Raw genomic sequence first — 19,216 nt, forward strand, 5'->3', positions numbered from 1 at the left:
ACGTTAGAAAACATTTCAAGGTGCAATATGCAAAAATCGCTCCGCCATTTCCTGGTTTCTAAAATTTTAGTTTAACTGACAAAATAAGTTGTGTATAAGCAGTGTAGAGAATCATTGTACCATCTAAACCGCTGTGAAATGTATTTTTAATAACCAAAAATATTATATTTTCAGCTTGCGTACAAAACCGACATTAAAAGACTCAAAAACTAAACTAAACTAAAGTCAATTTATGCTTGATCCGAAAATGTTGTCGGAGACTTAGTATGGAGGGTGTGACGCAATTACAGTGCCTCCGGAGGCATGCAGCGGCCAAGCTCCTTACTGCATTACTGTGCACCTTTCAAATGTTGTAACAATGTGAAGGCCTCTGCATTGTTCCGCACTGATATGATTGGTTTATGGTAGGTGAGGGCAGTACATCCTGTATAAACACAAACTCACGTCCTTGACAACTTCCTTCACAATAGCTCTGCTCAGCTCAGCTAAGCGCAAGAAGTATGAAAGACCTGATGTCTTCGGAGGCTACATCGCAGTAAATGAGGTATGGTCACTTCAGACTGCTGATTGACCATGAAGAGCAGGGGTTCTTAACCCTTGTGTAGTCTTAACATTCTGTATACTCCTGTCGTAAGGGTAAAAAATGGCTCGCCTTCACTAAACCCCTAAAATAAAGCAGCTTAATTGAATTTTAAACCCCAAATCTATTTTGCATGAACAAACAACCAGTATTCATCACAAACTTTGTGAATATCTGGGTTTTCCCTCTTCACAATGCAGAAAGACTGCATTTAATCGGTGGACACCAGTTGTTTTTATTACAACACACCTGTCACAATTGTTTTCTTTACTAAAGAAAATGTTTATTATTATTATTATTGCTAAAGGTACCACATAGGTGTAAACACACATTTTTAGCAAGAAATAACACTTGTATAGCCTAAGAAAGTAGCAGAAATGTGCAGAAAGTAGTTTTGAATGCATTTTATTGAAGGGAAACAACAGTCTTGAACTTTTTTGGCAACATCGTGATATATTCTTATATACTGTACAATGAGGAATTCAACTACAAAATACTAGTCTTCTCCCATGTTTTAACCATTGCCTCCACCCACAAGGTGTATAAACAACAAAAATAAATAAGAATAAAATCAGATAATATATACAAAACAAAAACGTGAAGAACATCCAATTAGCTTTAATTAGCACATGTAGGACAGTTTGCAAGTGTGTGTGCATGGACTTTGCAGATGTATTTCTCACATGTGCAGCACATCATATTTGTTTTTACAGTCCTTCTTTGGGGGGCAGAATTGGCATCTCCTCCTCTTGCCTGCCCCAGATGCAGCCTCAGGACCCTACGCGTCCTTTGTTGTGGTTGTAGTCCAGGATGACAGCTGGCTTCCTGTCCTCACGATCACTGGTCTCAGCCGTTTTGTGCAGTGTGCTCAGGAGGACCACATTCTTGTTCCTCTTTGGGAGGTAAGAAACTATAGTGGTGGTGAAGGCAAACTTTGATGAGAAGGCCTCTCTCCCCCTTGTTGCGAGGATTGCACGGGGGGAGCTCAGGCTTGTTCTTTCTAACTGTGCCAACCATGGTGATCTTCCTCTTCAGGAGCTGCTGGCTGAGTTAATAAGAGGTGAAGAATTTGTCACACGTGACATTGTGCCCCCTAAATCCATCTGTCACGTCAAGCACAGCCCAGGACTGTCATCTGGTTCTTCTCCAGGCCTCCACCGGTCGGCTTCCCTGTGCATCTTCCAAGCATAGCTGGATTGTGTGTCACAGGCCACCCATATCTTGATGCCATACTTTGCTGGCTTGCTGGGCATATACTGCCGGAAAGGACAGAGTCCTTTTGACAAAAGAGATTACTATCAGTAATTAGTATCAGTGTCACAGAAAACGATCACATAAATCAATGATATTACAGCAATACATAATAAAAATGAACAGTGAAAATCACTTACATTACAGATATGTAAATAGAAATGTACCTCTGAATGGAACCAGTTGCTCATCCACTGTTACTTCAGGCCCAGGGTTATAGAGGCCCAGGGTTATAGAGGTATGGCAGACGCTCCAACCACTTCTCCCAGACCTCTTATGGCCGCCAGTTTGTCTCTCACTTGCAGGTCTTGACTCACGGTTATCAAAACATAGCATTCTTGAGGAAGTGTTGAAGACTTGCAGTGGCATTGTGCCACTCTCTGTATCCCAGAGACTACATGTAGCCTAGCCTCGGGACCTATATATACACCCGCTAAGATTAGCAGCCTTATGTAGGCACGCAGGTCAATCTCATCAATCCTTTTCCAGTTGTCTCCATATTTACAGAAACCCTCCAAATTTGTCATCTCCAGTATTTTTTTCGATGGCTGGTGTGATGAACATGTACAATGTTTTGGAGATGTCCTGGGCATGGGCAACTAACTACATGTCTTGTGGGCCCTGGGGTCATCCTTATGACATTTTGTCCTGCCATCTTGCTCTGGTTGTCATATGGTGACAAGGACAATGTTATTTTGATGTTCTTTGACCCCAAAAAATATTTCAGCTTGGGGGATTTCATCTTCATCTGATGCATCGTGCTCTGGGTTGTATTCTTCCCAATCTTCTAATTCAGATACCTCCTCTTCTAAATCATTGCTCACTTGTTCCTCCTGGACATCTGAAAAAAATCTGATTTACGACCTGTTGGGCACTGAAACGTGCACTCATGGCTTCAGCAAAGCGAGAACTGGGGGGACTGTCATCTGCAGCACCTTTATAGCCTCTGACTGCATTCCCCATTAGTAAACAATGCTTTCAAGAAATGTTTATTTAGTCTGAAATTGTTTTTATTTTGTCTGTGAACTTGAGTCATGTGTTGGGTCGTGGAGGGGAGATGCTGCACATGCACAAGAAAGTTTTAGTTTTGTCTGAGTTCAGTCAGTAGCACACAATCTCACTTTGCCATTGTGTGTGTGTGTCTTTGTGGTTTTTGTGGTGTGTAAATGATTTTACAACTGCTGGATCAAAAATGACCCTAAGACAATATTTGTACCCTGGTGGTGTACAGCTTTCATGGAAATATGAACAAAGGTGATGTTTCATTTTTTCTAATGTTGGGGTCACTCTAGGAAAAGTCATCCAATTTCAAGTTGAAAAAATATCATTTAGGGGGTTTTCTCTGCTGGTAAACATAGTGGTGGGTCATTTTTCTACCCTTAAGATAACACAAGGGTTTTAAACTTTTCCTGGGACCCAAGCTTTGGAAAATATGCAACTATATTACGTAAATATCGATACATTTCATTGCCATTATGCCTAAAACAAATGCAATATAGACAAAAACAAATAACAATTCAATTAAATACCCATATAAATATCTATTCATGCTTATTTTCCCCCATTAAAAACACTCTTACATATGGGGTGGTAGGAAGCCTAGTGGTTAGAGCATTGGACTGGTATCCGAAAGGTTGCAAGATCGAATCCCCGAGCTGACAAGGTAAAAATCTGTCGTTCTGCCCCTCTGTTCCTAAGCCGTCATTGAAAATAAGAAATTGTTCTTAACTGACTCGCCTAGTAAAATAAACATCCGTCTAGGTTGGAACTGTTGCTGTTAAAATACAATAAATAATTTTTATTCTGAACTGGAATAAACTGACTGATCACATCACACAGATGTATAACAAAACACACTGACAGGCTTTTTGATAGTGCAACCCAAAGTAACAGTAGATGAAAAATGAGCAGGCCTACTGTACATGTTACTGTAGAAATGATTGTTGAAAGAAAGTCTAGGTTGGAACTGTTGCTGTTAAAATACAATTCATATTTTTTAGTCCAGAACTGGAATAAACTGATTGATCACATCACACAGATGTGAACCAGAAAACACACACCCACACAGTCATAATGAGAGGTGTATGGCTGGTTGAAGTTTTCAACAGGCATGTCTATTCTTGGGCTCAGTTTTTGACAGTGCAGGTCATGCACAGCATTGAGACTGTTTCTGTACACATAGGTTCAGTTGAAGTCGGACGTTTACATAAACGTTTTAATGACTCCAACCTAAGTGTTTCAACCACTCCACAAATGTCTTGTTAACAATCTATAGGTTTGGCAAGTTGGTTAGGACATCTACTTTGTGGATGACACAGGTAATTTTTCCAACAATTGTTTACAGACAGATTATTTCACTAATAATTCACTGTATCACAATTCCAGTGGGTCAAAAGTTTTCAAACACTAAGTTGACTGTGCCTTTAATCAGCTTGGAAAATTCCAGAAAATTATGTCATGGCTTTAGAAGCTTCTAATAGGCTAATTTACATCATTGGAGGTGTACCTGTGGATGTATTTCAAGGCCTACCTTCAATCTCAGTGCCTCTTTGATTGACATCATAGGAAAATCTAAAGAAATCAGCCAAAAGGCCTCAGAAAAGAATTGTAGACCTCCACAAATCTGGTTCATTCTTGGGAGCAATTTCCAAACACCTGAAGGTACCATGTTCATCTGTACAAACAATAGTACGCAAGTATAAACACCATGGGACCACGCAGCTGTCATACTGCTCAGGAAGGAGACGCGTTCTGTCTCCTAGAGATGAACTTACTTTGGTGTGAAAAGTGCAAATCAATCACAGAACAACAGCAAAGGACCTTGTGAAGATGCTGGAGGAAATGGGTACACAAGTATCTACAGTGGGGCAAAAAAGTATTTAGTCAGCCACCAAAGATGACAGGCCTGTAGGTACACTTCAACTATGACAGACGAAATTAGGGAAAAAAATCCAGAAAATCAAATTGGAGGATTTTTTATGAATTTATTTCCATATTATGGTGGAAAATAAGTATTTGGTCAAGAACAAAAGTTTATCTCAATACTTTGTTATATACCCTTTGTTGGCAATGACAGAGGTCAAACGTCTTCACAAGGTTTTCACACACTGTTGCTGGTATTTTGGCCCATTCCTCCATGCAGATCTCCTCTAGAGCAGTGATGTTTTGGGGCTGTTGCTGGGCAACACGGACTTTTAACTCCCTCCAAAGATTTTCTATGGGGTTGAGATCTGGAGACTGGCTAGGCCACTCCAGGACCTTGAAATGCTTCTTACGAAGCCACTCCTTCGTTGCCCGGGCGGTGTGTTTGGGATCATTGTCATGCTGAAAGACCCAGCCACGTTTCATCTTCAATGCCCTTGCTGATGGAAGGAGGTTTACACTCAAAATCTCACGATACATAGCCCCATTCATTCTTTCCTTTACACGGATCAGTCGGCCTGGTCCCTTTGCAGAAAAACAGCCCCAAAGCATGATGTTTCCACCCCCATGCTTCACAGTAGGTATGGTGTTCTTTGGATGCAACTCAGCATTCTTTGTCCTCCAAACACGACCAGTTGAGTTTTTACCAAAAAGTTATATTTTGGTTTCATCTGACCATATGACATTCTCCCAATCTTCTTCTGGATCATCCAAATGCTCTCTAGCAAACTTCAGACCGGCCTGGACATGTACTGGCGTAAACAAGGGGACACGTCTGGCACTACAGGATTTGAGTCCCTGGCGGCGTAGTGTGTTACTGATGGTAGGCTTTGTTACTTTGGTCCCAGCTCTCTGCAGGTCATTCACGAGGTCCCCCCGTGTGTTTCTGGGATTTTTGCTCACCGTTCTTGTGATCATTTTGACCCCACGGGGTGAGATCTTGCATGGAGCCCCAGATCGAGGGAGATTATCAGTGGTCTTGTATGTCTTCCATTTCCTAATAATTGCTCCCACAGTTGATTTCTTCAAACCAAGCTGCTTACCTATTGCAGATTCAGTCTTCCCAGCCTGGTGCAGGTCTACAATTTTGTTTCTGGTGTCCTTTGACAGCTCTTTGGTCTTGGCCATAGTGGAGTTTGGAGTGTGACTGTTTGAGGTTGTGGACAGGTGTCTTTTATACTGATAACAAGTTCAAACAGGTGCCATTAATACAGGTAACGAGTGGAGGACAGAGGAGCCTCTTAAAGAAGAAGTTACAGGTCTGTGAGAGCCAGAAATCTTGCTTGTTTGTAGGTGACCAAATACTTATTTTCCACCATAATTTGCAAATAAATTCATTAAAAATCCTACAATGTGATTTTCTGGATTTTTTTTATCTCATTTTGTTTCTCATAGTTGAAGTGTACCTATGATGAAAATTACATGCCTCTCTCATCTTTTTAATAAGAGGGAGAACTTGCACAATTGGTGGCTGACTAAATACTTTTTGCCCCACTGTATATCCACAGTAAAACAAGTCCTATAATCGACATAACCTGAAAGGCCGCTCAACAAGGAGGAAGCCACTGCTCCAAAACCGCCATAAAAAAAGCCAGACTACGGTTTGCAACTGCACATGGGGACAAAGATCATACTTTTTGGAGAAATGTCCTCTGATCTGAGGAAATAAAAATAGAACTGTTTGGCCATAATGACCATCCTTATGTTTGGAGGAAAATGGGCTTGCAAGCCGAAAAACACCATCCCAATTGTGAAGAACGGGGGTGGCAACATCATGTTGTGGGGGTGCTTGCTGCAGGAGGGACTGGTGCACTTCACAAAATACATGGCATCATGAGGAAAATAATGTGGATATATGGAAGCAACATCTCAAGACATCAATCTGGAAGTGAAAGCTTGGTTACAAATGGGTCCTCAAAATTGACAATGACCCCAAGCATACTTCCAAAGTTGTTGCAAAATGGCTTAAGGACAACAGAGTCAAGGTATTGGAGTGGCCATCACAAAGCACTGACCTCAATCCTATAGAAAATGTGTGGGCAGAACTGGAAAAAGCATGTGCGAGCAAGGAGGCCTACAAACCTGACTCAGTTACACCAGCTCTGTCAGGAGGAATGGGACAAAAATCAGCCAACTTATTGTGGGAAACTTGTGGAAGGCTACCCAAAATGTTTGTCCCAAGTTAAACAAACAATTTAAAGGCAATGCTACCAAATACTAATTGAGTGTATGTAAACTTCTGACCCACTGGGAATGTGATGAAAGAAATAAAAGCTGAAATAAATCACTATTATTCTGACATTTCACATTCTTAAAATAAAGTGGTGATCCTAACTGACCTAAGACATGGAATTTTTACTAGGATTAAATGTCAGGAATTGTGAAAAACTGAGTTTAAATGTATTTGGCTAACGTGTATGTAACTTCCGACTTCAACTGTATGTGGTGCCAAACTGGATCAGAACATCTACTGCTTTCTCAGTCAGGCAGGAGACTGCTTCTTGGAGATTAGCAACCCAGAACTGTGTGAGTGTTTGCCTCAAAAAGCATCTAGGCTTCAATCAGTTTATTCCAGTTCACAATAAAAATTATTACTTGTATTTTAACAGCAACAGTTCCAACCTAGACTTGTTTTCAACAATAATTAATACAGTAAAATGTACAGTAGGCCTGATCATTTTTAAAATCTTCATGCTTTGGCTAACGCTAGCTATTAGCTGTGTACAAGGGAGGGAACTGTTTGAAAGAGAAACTCAAATCTACTACGAGAGATAGTACTCACTTATTTCACCTGTTATAAAATGACAACAATGTCTCTCCGCTGTCGAGGCACTGTTTCCTAAAGCATTCTGCATTAAAGCATACTGTTTAGTAAGAACTCCCTGGGTTTACCGTCATGCTGTGGATGATGTATCATATTAATTTGTTCGTTTTGAGACTCATTACTAAGCACTTCCTCGCACCAAACACATTGTGGGCGCTCCTCGTTATTTCTCAAAGTTTGTATGAAAGAGAGAGAAACTCATCGGCGTATTTGCGTTTCATGACGATTGCGCTCAGGCAGAACATGTGGCTAGCATGAGTCCATTTGATGACAGCGGTGAGTGGGAATGACTAGTCAGTGACAGCGCATCATCTGCTGCTGAACAACAGCGCTGCAGCGTGTGTTGCGGAGTGACGTTCAAGAAAACTGCAGAAAAAAAATCTGGTAAACCCCGAAGCACCCCGGCATCTCCCTCTCCCAGTACAGTCGCACAGCTGCCAAACCGAGCAGAGACCGCTGCTAATCAGAGAGTGCACTGAACAGAGAGCGCAGTTGCACTTGGCCAAATCAATCCCAGTAATTCATGAATTAATTATTATACTGTAATGAAACAGCATGGAGCAGGTCTCGAACCCTCGACCTTCGAAGCCCGAGGTCCGGCGCGCTATCGACTGTGCCACAAAAGCATGCTCGTGCGGTAGGTTCGATTTCCGCGCTGATAAACCCAGGGTCGTTACACTACATTTACTCTGACACCTCGCGACCCACTTTGGAATGACATATCTGTAACTGTCATTTCTATGTGAATTTGGTCGTGTCTCCCAAAAAGTTACAGCTTTAAATTTAAATTTCTTCTCAAAATGTGCACCAGCCAATTAAAATCGTCAACGGTGGTCTACGACAATCCCTGTGTTTTTCCCTCACTGTGGGGAATTGTGAATAGCGACTTGGAGAAGGCCTATTGGCTGATGCAGAATTTGTTTCAGGAAATAATACATGTTCAAAATGTTGTTAGAATGTAGGGATAAGTGTGCCAGGTTTAGGCTATCAAATGGTAAAAGCTAACATTTAGCGTTTTATCATGTGCAACTACCAATTACAAATGTTGTACATGATCGAACGGAATGTCTATGGATCAAAACTGAGGGGATTCTATTAATGCCCCAGGCCTGCCCGGGTGAACAGGGTGACACGGAACCCAAACCGGCTGCGCGTGTGCGCCATCGTGCAGTAATGTATTTTGTCCCCCTACACTAAACGTGATCACGACATGCAGGTTAAAATATCAAAACAAACTCTGAACCAATGACATTAATTTGGGGAAAGGTCGAAAGCATTAAACATTTATGGCAATTTAGCTTGCACTTGCTAGCTAATTTGTCCTAATTAGCTAGCTTGCTGTTGCTAGCTAATTTCTCCTGGGATAGAAACACTAGGTTGTTATTTTACCTGAAATGCACAAGGTCCTCAATTAATTCACACAATAAAAACGGTCAACCGAGTCGTTTCTAGTTGAGGTCGAACGATTATGATTTTTCAACGCTGATACCGATAATGATTATTGGAGGAACAAAAAAAAACAATACCGATTAATCGGACTATTTTTATATATATATTCGTAATAATGACAATTACAACAATACTGAATGAACAATGAACACTTTTATTTTAACCTAATATAATACATCAACAAAACCAATTTAGCCTCAAATAAATAATGAAACATGTTCAATTTGGTTTAAATAATGCAAAAACAAAGTGTTGGAGAACAAAGTAAAAGTGCAATATGTGCCATGTAAAAAAGCTCATGTTTAAGTTCCTTGCTCAGAACATGAGAACATATGAAAGCTGGTGGTTCCTTTTAACATGAGTCTTCAATATTCCCAGGTAAGAAGTTTTAGGTTGTAGTTATTATAGGACTATTTCTCTCTATAACATTTGTATTTTATATACCTTTGACTTTTGGATGTTCTAATAGGTACTTTAGTATTGCCAGCCTTATCTCGGGAGTTGATAGGCTTGAAGTCATAAACAGCGCAATGCTTGAAGCATTGCGAAGAGCTGCTGGCAAATGCAGTAAAGTGCTGTTTGAATTAATGCTTTCGAGCCTGCTGCCTACCACCGCTCAGTCAGACTGCTCTATCAAATCATAGACTTCATTATAATATAATAACACACATAAATACGAGCCTTAGGTCATTAATATGGTCAAATCCGGACCATCATATATCTTACAATATCTGACTACTATTGGCAGCAGCTTTACATGTCCATGATTGGATGCATCAATGGACAGGGACACAAATTCAACCTGGTCTAGGTCCTGTGTTACCAAAGTACTTGCCCATGCTGCTAACACGTTACTCACTATTGCGTCACATTTTGTCATAGCATATGTAAACTTTGGCTCATAAAGCTTCCGTGTCAGTTGTGCTGTGCAGTCCATAGATCTGTAACTATGATTGTGTCGCATATTGTGGTATGCAAAGACACCCTCCTGCACAGCTAAACCATATTCTTCTTGGGAAGGCTCTACCTTCTTGAAGAATGTGGTGACAGAGGACATACCAACACGGGCAATCAGAGAGGCTTTATGCTTTTTCGTCTGCTGATGTTCTACCACTGCCGTTCTTCTCTGGCTGCCAATTGAAAGAGAGGAATTACAAAGGGTGCAGTGAACCATTCTATCGTCTTGACCTGAGCATATTAAATGGAAAATCTCTCATCATGTTTATTATAAAAAAGTGCATTTCCGTTTCTTGGAAAGAGTCATTGTATCTCCTCTGTCTGCTCTTCTTCACTCTCCTTGTGCCACTCTTAATTACTCTCTTAGCTTTTTCTTCTCCTCCAATCTTACTCCTCTTTTCTTCACTCATCTTCCTTTCCTTCTCTTCACCTTTCCACCTCACTCATCTACACTCTCCTTGCTTCACTCTTTTTACTCCCTTCATTTTTCCTTCTCCTTCCTCTCCAATCTGTATTAATAAATAGCATACTATTAGATAACCAAAGTATTTTAACAGATTCCCATTGCTTGCCTCGTGTTTGTATTTTATCTCAAAAACATTGTTTGGAATAATAAATTGGCAGGCTCTGTAACCATATCTTTACCTTTCCTCCTCTGTCTCCTTCACTCTTCTTTCCTATGCAGTCTTCCCCCTCTCCTTCCTCTCCACTGCTAATGCTATCCATGAACATTTCTAAATATATTTTCCACATTACTTATTATAATGCCAAACCATTAAAATTGTAATCTACAACATCTTTCTCTGAATAAATTGTGCATTCATTTAATATAATCATATTTTCAAAATAGCCCGTCCACTGCATGTTTACATGTGAACGTTTTTTAACCTCGCTACCATAACAGTAGCTAGCTAACCTAGCTAGCTAACTTAGTCTACATAGCTAACGTAAGCTAGCATAACATATTTAAAACATTATAGAGCAGATCATCTATCTATATAATAAATTGTGACATTATAACATCACTAGCTAGTATCTTAAACGAGTGTAACTTACCTGGCTTGAAAAGACGTTTGTGGTGCTAGATTCTGGATGAGTTTTCCACAGCAGTTTTCTCTAAAACTATCGCGAGCAAGTAGTTAGTAGAAGAAGAGTGAATGAAGCTGCTATAGCAAGCAGCCCCCCCTGTTGGCCTAAACAAGCACAATGCGATTGAGACCTCAACCCGTAGGCTCTGCTGCCCAGTCTTTCTTGCCAAGTAAAATATTTCACTTTGCAGTCTGTTTTTAACGCACAGTTAAAAACGGGGACATTTCCGGGGACAGCTCCAGCCGGGGACAGGCAACCAAAAACGGGGACTGTCCACGGAAAACGGGGACGTCTTGTCACCCTACCTTACCTTGGCTCCTTGCTGCACTCGCATAACAGGTTGTCGGCCTGCCATGCAGTCTCCTCGTGGAGCGCAATGTTATCGGCCATGATCGGTGTCCAAAAATGCAGATTACCGATTGTCATGTAAACTTGAAATCGGCCCTAATTAATCAGCCATTCCGATTAATCGGTCGACCTCTAGTTTCTCGTCATCTCTCCTCCTTCCAGGATTTTTCATCGTTTAACTTATATGGGGATTGGCACCTAAACTTTCATAGTATTACCATAACAATCTGCAAAAGTTCATCTTTCAACCACCCACGTGGGTACCATCACCCAATGAGGAGATGGCACGTGGGTACCTGCTTCTATAAACCAATGAGGAAATGGGAGAGGCAGGACTTGCAGCGCGATCTGCGTTAGAAATAGGAATGACTTCTATTTTCCCTTGGCAACGCAGAAGCTTGTTGACGCTCATTTTCAGATCAAGCATAAAGGTTATGATACTGAGTTTGGAGTAATCCAGAAGTTGTTACTGATTACAATTTGAGTGGTAACTAATATATGTAACTGATTACATTTAGAAAGTAACCTACCCAACCCTGTTCAAAATACTATAATTGATTGATAAGGGCCATATAAAGTACTTATTAACGAATGCAGTTTATGTTACACTGTTTAATTAAATTTCCATGGACTAATTTCAGAACATAACAAAAGTTGTTGGTATGGGCATACACATGGGCTGGGTCGTTCCTGATACTTTTTTTGCAAAAAAACATACAATGTAACATTGTTTCATATCTACCTTCATACGCCCTTCTTTGTCACTGAATGAATGGTTACTTTGAATCTCGGCTGCGTGATAGTTTCAGCATCCACGCAGGCGTAGTGATTACTGGTTACCTAGCTATGTATGTATTGCTAACCGACTGACTATTAAGATTTGTAAGGGAAAGCGCAGACACGGAGGTAGACAAGGTGCTTATTGCGAATAAGTCAAATTATTCGGCCTAAAATGAGACATTAAATAGAAGGGATAAACGGTAAAACGCCGAATGATTAAATACTGTGTTCCGTAACCGCCATACATTTGTATCTGGCATTGGTAGTAAGTAAGCGCTCCTCGGGTTGCGGTGGCCGCAAATTTCTCAGGCCGCAAATTTGTTTTTTTGTTGCTGGGGAGGAGACCGTTCGTTCACCTCGCTGCTGTTATGTGCTGCTTGGGCTTTGCTCGAGCAATTGCATAAGAACGTCCTTATGTTGAATCAATTATCCTGTCGGATCTAAAGGGTGGATTGGGGACACATCGCGGCTTTAAAGGTATATTGAAAATATTGTTTGATTTAGCTAGCGAATGTCCGCTTGATTCACTCAGTTGCTGTAACCTAGCGTAGATACTATCAGGCAGGCTGTTGTTTTTAACCTCATAGGTAGCTAACGTTTGCGTCTGTGTTGGCCAATGTGCTTTCTAACTTAGCTAGCAAAGCTATTTTGTAAAACATGTCATTTACGACACAGATTGAACATAACAGCCCACCCAGTTGTCAGCTCGCTAGTTAGCCACCTGTCCAAGGATGGGCGCCCAATGAAGCTACGCTAGGAAGCTAGCGTTAGAGGGTTAACGTTAGTTAGCAGGCTACAGTAACCAGTTAGCTAGCTAAGAACATTTCTTCATTGACTAGCTAGTTAACGTAATGCACTCATGAAATCACTTGTAGTATGTTTGATGTAAAAAGGGCTTTATAAATACATTTGATTATAAGTACATTTGACTGTTTTACAGGATGGATGTGGAATTGTGTGCTGGCGGGCACAGCACCCGAAGAAAGATGGATTCAGCTGGCGAAGGGACAGTGGAGGTTGTACCTTTGGAATTGTACGACTCTGCCAGAGCAAAAATAGACGCCAACCTACGGTGGCTGTTCGCCAAAGCCTATGGCATTGGTAAGTTATTACACGCACACAACATAGGCATTGTAAAGTTCCAAAATAGTCTCCTGTCACACACAGCGCAAATGTCTGAGTTACAGTTCATATAAGGAAATCAGGCAATTGAAATAAATGAATTAGGCCCTAATCTATGGATTTCACATGACTGGGAATACAGATATGCATATCTTGGTCCCAGATACCTGGAAATAAAGTAGGGGCGTGGATCAGAATCTGGTGTGACCATTAGTTGCCTCATGCAGTGCCACACATCTCTGTCGCATAGATTTGATAAGGCTGTCAATTGTGGAATGTTGAACTCCTCTTCAATGGTTGTGCTTAGATATTGGCGGGAACTGGAACACGCTGTCACATGTAGATTCAGAGCATCCCAAACATGCTCAACAAGTGACTTGTATGGTGAGTATGCAGGCCATGGAAGATCTGGGCCATTTTCAGCTTCCAGGAATTGTGTACAAATCGTTGCGACATTTTTATTTATTTATTTTACCTTTATTTAACCAGGTAGGCAAGTTGAGAACAAGTTCTCATTTACAATTGCGACCTGGCCAAGATAAAGCAAAGCAGTTCGACAGATAAAACGACACAGAGTTACACATGGAGTAAAAACAAACATACAGTCAATAATGCAGTATAAACAAGTCTATATACAATGTGAGCAAATGAGGTGAGAAGGGAGGTAAAGGCAAAAAAGGCCATGATGGCAAAGTAAATACAATATAGCATGGGGTCGTGCATTATCATGCTGAAACATGAGGTGATAACGGAAGATGAATGGCATGACAATGGGCCTCAGAATCTCATCATGGTATCTATATGCATTCAACCTTCCTGGTTGGACCTACTGCCAAATTCTCTAAAACAACGTTGAAAGTGGCTTATGGTAGAGGAATGAACATTAAATTCTCTGGCAACAGATCTGGTGGACATTCCTGCAGTCAGCATGCCAATTGCAAACTCCCTCAACTTGAGACACCACTGGCATTGTGTGACAACATGTGCACATTTTAGTGGCCTTTTGTTGTCCCTAGCACAAGGTGCACCAGTGTAATGATCATGCTGTTTATCAGTTTCTTGATATGCCACACCGGTTAGGTGGTTCGATTATCTTGGCAAGGAAAAATGCTCACTAACAGGGAGGTAAACAAATTTGTGCACAACATTTGAGAGAAATAAGCTTGTTGTGTGAATGGAACATTTCTGGAATCTTCTATTTGAGCTTTTTTATTTAACCTTAAACTAGGCAAGTTGGTTAAGAACAAATTCTTATTTACAATAACAGCCTACCTACCCCTCCCAAACTCTTCCCTAACCTGGGTGATGCTGGGCCAGTTGTGCGCCGCCCTATGGGACTCCCGATCACGGCAGGTTGTGATACAGCCCGGGATCGAACCAGGGTCTGTAGTGATGCCCCAAGAATGACACAATGGACCTACACTTTACATGTTCTGTTTTATATTTTTGTTCAGTATAATTTTATTTTACTGTTCTCACTAAGGCACTTCTGGGTGTTTACCCTATATGAACCAACATGTTATCGAGGCGTGAGGTTTTTAATTACCAGAAAAACAACACTGCCCTAGCCAGTGTCCATTGAACCTGGAATTGAAAGTGAGGATCAGCTGTCTTTATCCCTCATCTGCAAGGCTGGCAGAGTTGGTTCCAAATGTTGTTGGACAGGAAATGTGTCTGTGTGTTCATCCACACCCCAGACTAACAGTTAGCAGTTAAGATAGTATTAATGAGCCACGCTTGGAACAGACCTAAATGGTGGGAACCATTCTGAATGAACCATTCTGAAACCATTCTAGATTTACTCTGTTATTCATCAAAATGTGTGTGTGTGTGTGCTGAACTGGCTGCCCCCCCCCCCACAACCACCAACCCAGTATGACTTGGCAAATGATCTGCCTCCCCACTGACTCACCAGATTTTGCCATTCTGTTTTTGTGCAGTGGCCCTTAGCAGCAGTGAGATGGGACTCGCAGGAAGCTGATGTATAAATCCACAGAATCTACTGTCAGACTGTCATCAGGTCATGGAAAATGCAGAACAAGACATTAGCCTTTCTCACTCTCTTGTGAAGATGGCCAACGGTTGTTGGCTTGTTGTAATGATGCTTTATTTAGGTAAAGAACATTTTTGACAAAAAATTGGCTACCTGGATCTAGTGCTAACTCCAACCGAACCATGGAAAAATATTGTGATACTGGTATTGTGATACTGGTATCGTCAGTCCTAAAAGGCATTGGCTTATTGGCTTAATCTACCAACCAATCATCTCCCACAACACCTTCCCCTGCATGCTAGCATACTACAAGCACAAAGCTACGCCTCAGTCATGTGATTTGCCGAAATGACATACTTTACTCAGTAGTTCAGTTCCACTAAGGCCAACTGAACGAGTGATTATCCCAGACTTAGGCTATATCAAATAAAATAAAATAGTATGTCACATGCGCTGCATACAACCTTACCGTGAAATGCTTACTAAATATTTACTAAATAAGCGAAATAATAAGTAACACAATAAAAGACCAATGAAGCTATAGACAGGGTTACTGGTACTGAGTCAATGTGCGGGGGTACAGGTTAGTTGAGGCTGTGCGTAATAGCTTGGGGAAGAGGTTACAAGATTTCAATGAGTGTCACTGTTTTGTAGCTCATCAGTTACCCCCCCCCCCCAAATCTTTTAAAATAGCAATCAGGCCTAGCATTGTTATTGAAGGCTGTGGCTGTTGTTACTTGCAGAAGACATGCTAAGATGTTGTGGAGGCGCCAGAGCTAGGTCTGTCTATCAATAGTAGAGAACCTGTCATGTGTGAGACGCGTGACCTAATTTCACAGAAAGAGCACTTACTCTGGCCATGAATCTTTAATTGCTGAACAGTCATGTCAATGGAGTGTGTCGTCTGTGCCTGTTGTCATTGGAAGAACAGAATGGCTCCGTCCATTGTTTTCATATTATGGCTTCTTTGGATTGCCGTTCATATGACCACTTCTGGCTTCAAGGGTCTATTTACCTTTGTATTAACTTACTGTTCAGGCCTCACTAATGCTGAGGCCTGTTACCTCCTTTAGTAACATTTAAGCACCTGCATCTTTGCAGTCTATTGTAGTATATGATAGCCTACATTGTTCTTATTTAGGCCTAGGTTCCATTTCATGATCCCACCCTTTAGATTTCTGCGTTCATTACTGTGATTTCATGATGTCACTCAGACTCAAGCCTGCACAAAGAAAGCAAATGATCCTAGATTTAGTTTATAATGGCTATCTATATGGATGGTTTGAATGCTGTTCTCCCATTTTAAGGATGTTTTCCTGCTTACTCTCCTAAAAGCTCCCTGTGTTCTAACAGCGAGCTGTGGTCCCAGAGAGCTCAGAAACAGTAATTGGCTTTTGTCCTGATGACAAACTCTGCCTGGCACTCATCCTCCTCTCCCCCTCCTCTTCTCTCACTCTGAGGAGTCTCTCCACTGGCTGTCTGTCATCTGCTCTAAGGGCCCTGGCTAAAGCCATGCAGGCAAATCAAATCAAAGTTTATTTGTCATGTGTGCCGAATGCAACAGTTAAACCTTACAGTTAAATGCTTACTTAAAGGCCCTAACCAACAGTGCAATTTTTAAGTAAACAATAGGTATTAGGTAAACAATAGATAAGTAAAGAAATAAAAGCAACAGTGAAAATAACAATAGCGTGGCTATATACAGGCACCAGTTAGTCGGGCTAGTTTAGGCAAAATGTAGGTATAGTTAAAGTGACTATGCATATATGATAAACAGAGTAGCAGCAGTGTAACAGAGGGGTGAGGGGGGTGGTGGGACACTAGGCAAATTACATATTCAGGAGTCTTATAGCTTGGTGGTAAAAGCTGTTGAGAAGCCTTTCGGTCTTAGACTTGGCGCTCCGGTACCGCTTGCCATGCGGTAGTAGAGAGAACAGTCTGACTGGGGTGGCTGGGGTCGTTGACAAATTTTAGGGTCTTCCTCTGACACCGCCTGGTATAGAGGACCTGGATGGCAGTCAGCTTAGCCCCAGTGATGTACTGGGCCGTACGCACTACCCTCTGTAGTGCCTTGCGGTCAGAGGCTGAACAGTTGCCGTGATGCTCTCCATAGTGCAGCTGTAGAACTTTTTGAAGATCTGGTGACCCATGACAAATCTTTTCAGTCTCCTGAGGGGGAATAGGCTTTGTCGTTCCCTCTTCACGACTGTCTTGGTGTGTTTGGACCATTCTAGTTTGTTGATGTGGACACCAAGGAACTTGAAGCTCTCAACCTGCTCCACTACATCCCCGTCGATGAGAATGGGGGCATGCTCGATCCTCCTTTTCCTATAGTCCACCATCATCTCCTTTGCCTTGATTACCTTGAGGGATAGGTTGTTATTCTGGCACCACCTAGCCAGGTCGCTGACCTCCCTATAGTCTGTCTCATCGGTGATCAGGCCTACCACTGTTGTGTTGTCTGCAAACTTTATGATGGTGTTGGAGTCGTGGGCGAAAAGGGGGTACAGAAGGGGACTGAACACGCACCACTTGAGGATCAGCGTGGCAGATGTGTTGCTACCTACCCTCACCACATGGGGGTGGCCTGTCAGGAAGTCCAGGATCCAGTTGCAGAGGGAGATGTTTAGTCCCAGGATCCTTAGCTTAGTGATGAACTTTGAGGGCACTATGGTATTGAATGCTGAGCTGTAGTCAATGAATAGCATTCTCATGTAGGTGTTCCTTTTGTCCAGGTGGGAAAGGGCAGTGTGGAGTGCAATAGAGATTGCATCATCTGTGGATCTGTTAGGGCGGTATGCAAATTGGAGTGGGTCTAGTGTTTCTGGGATAATGGTGTTGATGTGAGCCATTACCAGCCTTTCAAAGCACTTCATGGATATGGACGTGAGTGCTTCGGGTCTGTAGTCATTTTGGCAGGTTAACTTAGTCTTCTTGGGCAGAGGGACAATGGTGGTCTGCTTGAAACATGTTGGTGTTAGACTCAATCAGGGACATGTCAGTGAAGACACCTGACAGTTGGTCAGCAGATGTCCTGGCCCCGCGGCCTTGTGAATGTTGACCTGTTTAATGTCTTACTCACGTCGGCTACGGAGGGCGTGATCACAGTTGTCCGGAACAGCTGATGCTCTCATGCATGCCTCAGGGTTGTTTGCCTCGAAGCGAGCAAAGAGGTGATTTAGCTTGTCTGGTAGGCTCGTGTAACTGGGCAGCTCATGTCTGTGCTTTCCTTTGTAGTATGTAATAGTTTGCAAGCCCTGCCACATAAGACGAGCGTCAGATTCGGTGTAGTACGACTCAATCTTAGCCCTGTATTGGCTCTTTGCCTGTTTGATGGTTCGTCGGAGGTCATAGCAGGATTTCTTATAAGCTTCCGTTTTAGAGTCCCACACCGTGAAAGCGGCAGCGGTACCCTTTAGCTCATTGCGAATGTTGCCTGTAATCCATGGTTTCTGGTTGGAGTATGTACGTACGTTCACTGTGGGGATGACATCCTCGATGCACTTATTGATAAAGCTAGTGACTGATGTGTTGTACTCCTCAATGCCATCGGCAGAATCCTGAAAACATATTCCAGTCTGTGCTAGCAAAACAGTCCTGTAGTTTAGCATCTGCTTCATCTGACCACATCTGAGTCACAGGCACTTCCTGCTCAAATTTTTGCTCGTAAGCAGGAATCAGGAGGATAGAATTGTGGTCAGATTTACCAAATGGAGGGTGAGGGAGAGCTCTGTGTGTGGAGTTCAGGTGATCTAATTTTCCCCCTGGTTGTGCATTTAACATGCTAATAGAAATGAGGTATAACTGATTTACAGTTTTCCCGCATGAAATCCCTGGCCACTAGGAGCACAACCTCTGGGTGAGCGGTTTGCTTATTTTCTAATACAGCTGACTGAATGTG

At 42.0% G+C, this 19,216-nt stretch overlaps 1 protein-coding gene across 4 annotated transcripts in view; it reads left to right on the forward strand.

Moving 5' to 3' along the window:
* The first annotated feature begins 12,194 nt into the window (after positions 1 to 12,194).
* The window catches only part of camsap1b (calmodulin regulated spectrin-associated protein 1b), a 39,593-nt gene continuing 32,571 nt past the window's right edge, over positions 12,195 to 19,216 (forward strand). For all 4 annotated transcript variants that reach the window (XM_020475355.2, XM_031806607.1, XM_020475369.2 and 1 more), the window contains exons 1-2: positions 12,195 to 12,677; positions 13,141 to 13,301. In XM_020475355.2, coding sequence (XP_020330944.1) covers positions 13,142 to 13,301 — 160 coding nt within the window. In that variant the 5' untranslated portion in view covers positions 12,195 to 12,677; position 13,141. The remainder of the gene's footprint in view (positions 12,678 to 13,140; positions 13,302 to 19,216) is intronic.

Source organism: Oncorhynchus kisutch, linkage group LG3, assembly GCF_002021735.2.
Source record: "Oncorhynchus kisutch isolate 150728-3 linkage group LG3, Okis_V2, whole genome shotgun sequence".
Classification (NCBI taxonomy): domain Eukaryota; kingdom Metazoa; phylum Chordata; class Actinopteri; order Salmoniformes; family Salmonidae; genus Oncorhynchus; species Oncorhynchus kisutch.